The sequence below is a fragment of the Sprattus sprattus genome (assembly GCF_963457725.1).
Source record: "Sprattus sprattus genome assembly, chromosome: 11".
NCBI lineage: Eukaryota > Metazoa > Chordata > Actinopteri > Clupeiformes > Clupeidae > Sprattus > Sprattus sprattus.
In genome coordinates this window covers 13,502,522-13,510,021 of record NC_137909.1, presented here as the reverse complement: position 1 = coordinate 13,510,021, position 7,500 = coordinate 13,502,522, and the positions used below count along the sequence as shown (strand labels likewise).

General features: G+C 45.3%; 1 protein-coding gene across 1 annotated transcript in view; it reads left to right on the top strand.

The window, feature by feature from the left end:
• The window catches only part of rgs3a (regulator of G protein signaling 3a), a gene marked incomplete at its 5' end in the record, with an annotated part of 161,894 nt that overhangs the window by 61,733 nt on the left and 92,661 nt on the right, over nucleotides 1-7,500 (top strand). The window contains one exon of the mRNA XM_080846896.1: nucleotides 7,424-7,500. This exon is cut by the window's right edge and continues 55 nt beyond it. Within this exon, the coding sequence (XP_080703022.1) occupies nucleotides 7,424-7,500 (77 nt within the window). The remainder of the gene's footprint in view (nucleotides 1-7,423) is intronic.

The following is a 7,500-nucleotide window of genomic DNA, read 5'->3' as shown; positions in this document are numbered from 1 at the left end:
TGTGTGTGTTGGTTTGGGTGTATATGTATGTCAGTGTCTAATATTTGTGTCTGTGTGTATATGTGTGTGTGTGTGTGTGTGTGTGTGTGTGTGTGAGAGAGAGAGAGAGTATGTACATTTGTGAATGTGAGCATGCACAATTCACTCTCAGTGGACTCTGTTGTTATGTGGCAGCTGAGCTCTAGTGTTCTCTCATGTTGTGGACCATACTGCACACCCCTCCACACCACAACACGCCACACCACACCACACCACAACACGCCACACCACACTGCACACCCCTCGACACCACAACACGCCACACCCCTCCACACCACAACACGCCACACCACACCACACCACAACACGCCACACCACACTGCACACCCCTCCACACCAAAACACGCCACACCACACTGCACACCCCTCCACACCAAAGTCAAAGTCAAAGTCAATTTATTTTGTCTCCCAGGGGAGAAATTTGTTTGGATCTGGGCAATAGCTGCATCACATCAGTACGAAACAACATACAACATACAACACACAATCAGTTCATCACATGGGCAAGTGCAAAATTGTTGTACATAGTATTGGCAAATCACAGATACGAAAACGATCAGTAAAAACTATTGGACAAACAGGCTCAAAAACTGTTGTACATAGTATTGTGCAAACAAGCATTCATGTGCAAAAATAGCAATCTGTAAATTCCCACACTCCTGTGCAAATAGCAATCACACCAAACACTCAGCATTCATCCTGACCAAAACTGCTCCTCCATTCATACATCCATACCTGTGCAACAATAGCAATAGCAATCCAACCAGGCATACGATCAACATTAATTCTGGTCTCATTCATCCATCCTTGCATACTCATCTACCAGATCTTGTTCCCTGTGCATACAGTTATCCCTCCCCCCACTCCCCATATAGTCCTAGCTACCTATACATTACTCCATCTCATAACATACATTCAACTGTCAAGAAGACATAGCTTCTCACATGTTGTCATACATTCATTTTTACCGTTTTACATTGATGAGCTTGACTGAGAGAGGGATGAATGAGTGTTTGTACCTGTTGTGTTTGCACAGAGAAACCCTGTACCTCCTACCTGAGTTTAACAGTGTATATTCAGAGTGCAGAGGATGGGAGCTGTCAGATAGGATAGTCTGAGCCTGTCTTATTGTGGTTTGGTCAAAGAGCTCCTGTGGGTTGAGAGGTACTGGTGTTCCAATGATTTTGCCTACTGTCTTAACTAGGTTGAAAATCTGTGTTTTTGACTTGACAGTTAGGTTCCCAAACCAGCTGGTAATACAAGCTCAATTGTTGCCCTGTAGAATATGATCATGATATTTTTACTGACCCCAAAAACCCTAAGTCTGCGCATGAAGTGGAGGCGTTGGTGAGTTCTGGCACACACATCTGCCACATGTGTGCGCCAGCTCAAGTCACAGTCGATATGTACCCCTAGGTACTTGAAGGAGGACACCTGTGCAATGCCAGAACCATGTATGGTCACAGTGCTTTTGTCACCAACTGATCTGGGATCCACCAATATTTCTAATGTCTTTTTTGTGTTGATATGAAGTTGGTGTGAGTCACACCAATTAACAAACGTGTCCACAGCAGCTTTGTGAACACTGATGTCTGTGTTTTTAGTGAGAAGACTGAGAATGACAGTGTCATCAGAAAACTTTACTATGTGTTGGTTAGGTGCAGTACTGACGCAGTCATTAGTGTATAATGTAAATAAGAATGGAGAGCTGACGCAGCCTTGGGGGGCGCCGGTGCTACAGACTGCAGAATCAGACAAAGACCCATTAAATTTCACCTGTTGAGGCCTGTTTGACAGGAATGAGTGGTACCACCGGATTAGAAAAGGGTTGACTTTAAGCTCTACCAGTTTCTTGAGGAGGATGTCTGGCTGGATTAAGTTAAAAGCGGAGCTAAAATCAACAAAAAGCAATCTGGCATACGCATTAGGACTCTCTAGGTGCTTAAGAATGAGGTGCATAATTGTTAATATGGCATCGCTCGTGCTCCGGTTTTTGGTGTAAGCAAATTGGTTTGTGTCAAGCATGGGTTCTACTTCTGAATGTAGTACTTCAGTACTTCAATCATAAGCCTCTCTAGAGATTTAAAAACATTGGAGGTAATGGCCACCGGCCGATAGTCATTGTCCTCTTGAGGGCATACTTTCTTGGGTACCGGGATTATGATTGATTTTTTCCATAAATTGGGTACTGTGAATGTGTCTATGGAGAGCTGAAATAATTTGTGCCATACTGGAGAGAGTTCATCTGCAAAATTTTTGAGAAAGAAAGCCGACAGATTGTCCGGACCTGTCGCTTTGTTAGTCTGTATGCCTTTAAATATTTTAGTTACAGAATGTGGCTCTAGCACAATTCTATCCCGGTTCACATCACAATTGACATTGTCCAAAACTGCTGCACACTCACTGCCAAAACACGCCACACCACACCACACCACTCCACACCACACCACACCACACCACACCACACCACTCCACACCACACCACACCACTCCACACCACACCACACCACACCACACCACACCACACCACACCACACCACACCACACCACACCACTCCACACCACTCCACACCACACCACACCACACCACTCCACACCACACCACACCACTCCACACCACTCCACACCACACCACTCCACACCACTCCACACCACACCACACCACACCACACCACTCCACTCCACTCCACACCACTCCACACCACACCACTCCACTCCACACCACACCACACTGCAAACCTCACTGCACACCACTCCACACTGCACACCTCACTCCACACCACAACACGCCACACACCACACTGCACACCCCACTGCACACCACACCACTCCACTCCACACCACAACACACCACAACACAACAAAACACAACACAACACAACACAACACAACACACAAAACACAACGCAACAGGTCCAGAGCAGAGCTGTGGTCTATAGTCAGCACAAGTAATCCTTCTCCCTAGAGTTACACAGGAGAGAGAAAGCAGTAACCTTCTCCATAGAGTGACACAGGAGAGAGAAAGCAGTAGTCTCCTAAATATTCCGTCAAATAAAGAACATAATTGTTAAGGAAACATTTCCTCTATTCAGTATACAGTACATTGTTCTCCCTTTCAGTTGATAGAGTACTTCACAATTTCACATGACATCACATCCATCATGAAGTTGGGCAGAGAACTATAGGAATAAGACCAGCTGTTTTGATTGCAATAATTCAGTTTGAGATGGAGTCCAGTAAGAAGCTGATGTAGGTGAGAGAGATGGAGAGGAAGGGGGAGAGAGAAGGAGGGAGAGAGAGAGAGAGATGGAGAGGAAGGGGGAGAGAGAAGGAGGGAGAGAGAGAGAGAGATGGAGAGGGAGGGGAGAGAGATGGAGGGAGAGAAAGAGAAATGGAGAAGGATGAATGGAGGGAGAGATGGAGGGAGAGAAAGAGAGATGGAGAAGGATGGAGGGAGGGAGAGATGGAGGGGGAGAAAGAGAGATAGAGAAGGATGGAGGGAGGGAGAGAGAGAGGGTTAGAGAGATGGAGAAGGATGGAGGGAGGGAGATAATGAGAGGGAGAGAGAGAGAGATGGAGAAGGATGGATGGAGGGAGAGAAGGAGAGGAATAGAGAGATGGAGGGCAGCTGTGCTGTTGTGTTCTCTCTGCTGCTGGGCAGAGGGACGTGTGGTCTGATTTATTAAGTTGAAGTGATGGATGGAAGGGGAATAACTGTATTGATTTAGCCTCTGCAACCAAAGCTGCTGTACTTCATCATTGCTAAAAGAGAGAGATTTAGACAGAGATAGAGAGAGAGGGAGGTGGGGGTAACAAACAATAACGCGTAAAAAATGACTGTGTCACCTTTCTCTCTCTCGCTCTGTCTCTCTTTCCATTACTTTGTTTTGCCCCTAAATTTTAACTTTCTCTGTGGTTTAACTTGGAGACAGAGCCGGTCGGTCGTCCGGAACCTTACAGCTAAAGACAAAGGACTTTTAGAGAGCCTTTTATGAATTTAGCTTGATGCCCGGACTGAATTTTAATGCACTCTTTAAAGTAGATAGCTATAATGAATGAACCCTCAGGCTTCTCCTCTACTATAATTGTGTGCTTTTCGGAAATTAAGTGCCCTTAATACTGAAAATATGCTTTCATTGGTTTAATGTATTTTTAAGTTTAATTATATTACATATTTCGAATGGTCATAGTTATTATAGTACAACAAATACTGTTTTAAGCTAAAAATGTAGCCATGATGTCACTGTCTTTGGTCCATGTGCTGGACATACACTGGATAGACTAGTGCTAGTATTGGTGAGTTAGGTGTGTGTGTGTGTGTGTGTGTGTGTGTGACTGCAGTGTGGTTCTGCAGGGATGTCTCAGCATAGCAACAAAAGGCTCCTCTCTCCTTATGTAAAAGTTTACAAGTTCATACACGTGTTTGGGTTGATTTGGGTATATGTGTGTTATATTTATGTGTGTCACATTTGTGTGTGTGTGTGTGTGTGTGTGTGTGTGTGTGTGTGTGTGTGTGTGTGTGTGTGTGTGTGTGTGTGTGTGTTTGTGAGGGAGGAAGGGAGGGAGGGAGAGAGAGAGTATGTACATTGAGCATGCACACTTCCCTCCCAGCAGACTCTGTTGTTGCGTAGCAGCTGTGCTCTGGGTTGCCTCTGCCCAGCAGCTTGGAGAACACAACAGCATGACTGCCCTCCCTCTCTCCCTCCCTCCCTCACTGTCCTTCCCTCTCCATCTCTCTCCATCTCTCTCTTTCTTTGTCTTGTGGTACTGTGGGACAGAGCACACCGTAGATGTTTGTGTAGGTCCAGTCTCTCAAGCATGCGCCCTGCTGTTTAAATACACACTATAGATCAGGGTTAGGAACATTTAGAAAAAAATCACTGTTACCCCTCAGTTCAACTTTTACCGCATCTGCCCACCACCTACCCCCACAGCTGATATAACATCAATGTACGCATCCAACAGTTTGTGCCGACACTGAAGACACTTTCAAGTTGTGCCAGTATCTTATTAGAGGGAGCTGACGCAATGGCACCTTCCTCCCCAATGCCTTTCATATTTAGATCCTGAAAAGGCCAAAACTCACTCGGGAGGAACAATTATCTGAAATTGTATAGAACAAGGAAAAGTCATTTGGCATCCAGCAACCCCTGGGGAGAATTGCTTGGCAGCATTGGGGCAGTATAATCTCTGTGTGTTGCCATTCAGGTTGTCCGTTTGATTCTTCTTCAGGCCACAGACGCAGTTGGTCTCAAAGACCAGAGAGAAAATGGAAAAGGGGGATGATGATCTATATATAACCTCCTAAAAAAACACCCTCACAGAAATGTTTTCTCTCTCAGAGGGGACTGAACAGTGGTGGGGGGCCCTACTTTTTCAAACAGAGTCTGAAAGGGAAGGAAAGTTGTGTGACTGCTTGCTTCATACGTTCTAAAGCCTCTTTGAAAAGCATGATGGGAGAACGGCTCGGGTGGTACATGATTTTGGAACTGCTCTGGTCTAGACCCGGCTAACTGGCGCTTGAGCTGTTCCAGAATCGACTTCCACCTGAGGAATCTCTCTTGGTCTCATGTGGATATAAAATGATTTGAACCCCTCTCTTAAACCCTAAGAACTCTCCTGATAGAAGATCAATGTGTTACATTCATAGGTGCAGGCCCTGAACCTCACTGTATATCTATATTTGAGTGTGGCGGCACCCTTTTGAATATGAAGTTAAGCTCTGTGTGTGTTTGTGAGTATGTGAGTGAGGGACAGATAGTGAGTGGTGTGTTGTGGACGTTAGTCTGCCAAGTGTTTCGAAGAAAAGCACATGAGAGTGTGTGACTCATCTGTGTGCTATGTAAAGTCCCCCCCCCACACACACACAACCCGGGAGCATCAGGCTCCACTACAGCACTCAGCCGCTTCTCAGCTGCGGTCTAAAGATCCATTAACACCAGCCTAGAAAAGCACACAATAGGCCTACAGTAAGTGTGGCATACAGTAATAACCCTCAAATGACAATTTCACATACTGTACATACATACCATAAGTGTGTTACATGCAATTCAGTGTTTTTGTCAGTTTGTGAACTCCTTGGGAAGTACTCACTTGGTGTTGTGAGCACCTTGTGAGCACTGTACTGTTGAATATGTATGTCCTAGCAAGGTGTTTGTATGTTGCTGGCAGCTGTGTTTGCATTTTGAAATGAATCCACCGGAGGCTGCAAGTCTGATTTAATATAAGTGCACTATTGTCTGAATAACATACCAGGATGTTTTTATGTGGCAGTGTTGAAGTATTGATCTTCTGCTGCCCTGAAGGTCAATAAACTTCAAAAGCCATTACACTCACACTTAACAGATCGTAGCGAACACCCATCACTCCTTAAAAGCCTGTCAGACCCTCAGATCTTCAGACGGTAAAAACACATGGATGGCTGTACTAGCCCCTCATACAAACACAAACTCCAGTGAAATACAGGCTTGATTGGACTTTACTGTCTGCCTAACAGACTTGTCCTTATGAAATAGGTGCCCTGTCTGATAAGCCACCAAAAGAGGTTCAGGCATAACTTTAGCCATTGGTGCGGAGTTGGCAAGGTTTTACGCCCTCTGTAAACATCCTCAGGGGCTCAGTTTAGTTTGTAATCCAGCAGGTTTTGCTCTCTGCCAGTCCTTCCGCTCGCTGTCTCTGAATGACCTTTATTTTGCACATAAACCACGCTGTGAGAATGGCCACCGCTGCTAAGAGAGCCCTGATTCTCTGTAAAACTCTCCAAAGGCAATAAGCTCTTGTCTTCCTGTTGAGTATTTATTGCTTCTCCTTCCCTCTTTTTATTCCTTTATCTCTCTTCCTTTTCCCTCCCTTTCTTTTTTGATCACCAACCAAAAGCAGCACATTTAGCAAATTGTGCACAAACAAAGTCTAATTTTAACAGCTGATGATGGCTATCTTTTGTTTAATTGGGGATGTGAAGTATGTGTTCTTTTCCCAAGGTGTTGGTGTAAGTGATGTTGTTGGGGTTTTGTAGGTGGAGGAAAACCACCGTGTCGGTTTAAGTGATGTTGTTGGGGTTTGGTAGGTGGAGGAGAACTATGTATATGTTCGCTAAACTGGATGCAAAAGTCAAGGTCTTCTCCACTAACCTGCTTTTTGTCTACATTATTCTCCCTTCCTCTTCTTTTCTCTATGTCTCACCCTCTTCCTCTGTCTACCTCCCTCTCTCCTATGGTAAAATTCCCTTCCACTCTCTCTCCCTTCCCCCTCTAATGGTTTCTCTCTCTCCCCTTTACCTCCTCTCCTCCACCCTCCCTCTCTCTCCTCTCTCTTCTTACCTCTCCTCCACCCTCCCTCCCTCCCTCTCTCCCTTTATCCCCCTCTCTCTGTCTCTTCTCTGCAGAAGTGTGACTGCCTGCTCAGTCTGGAGGCATACTCAGTGGAGCAGAAGAGGCGTGTGTGCCAGTGTTTGAAGGACAA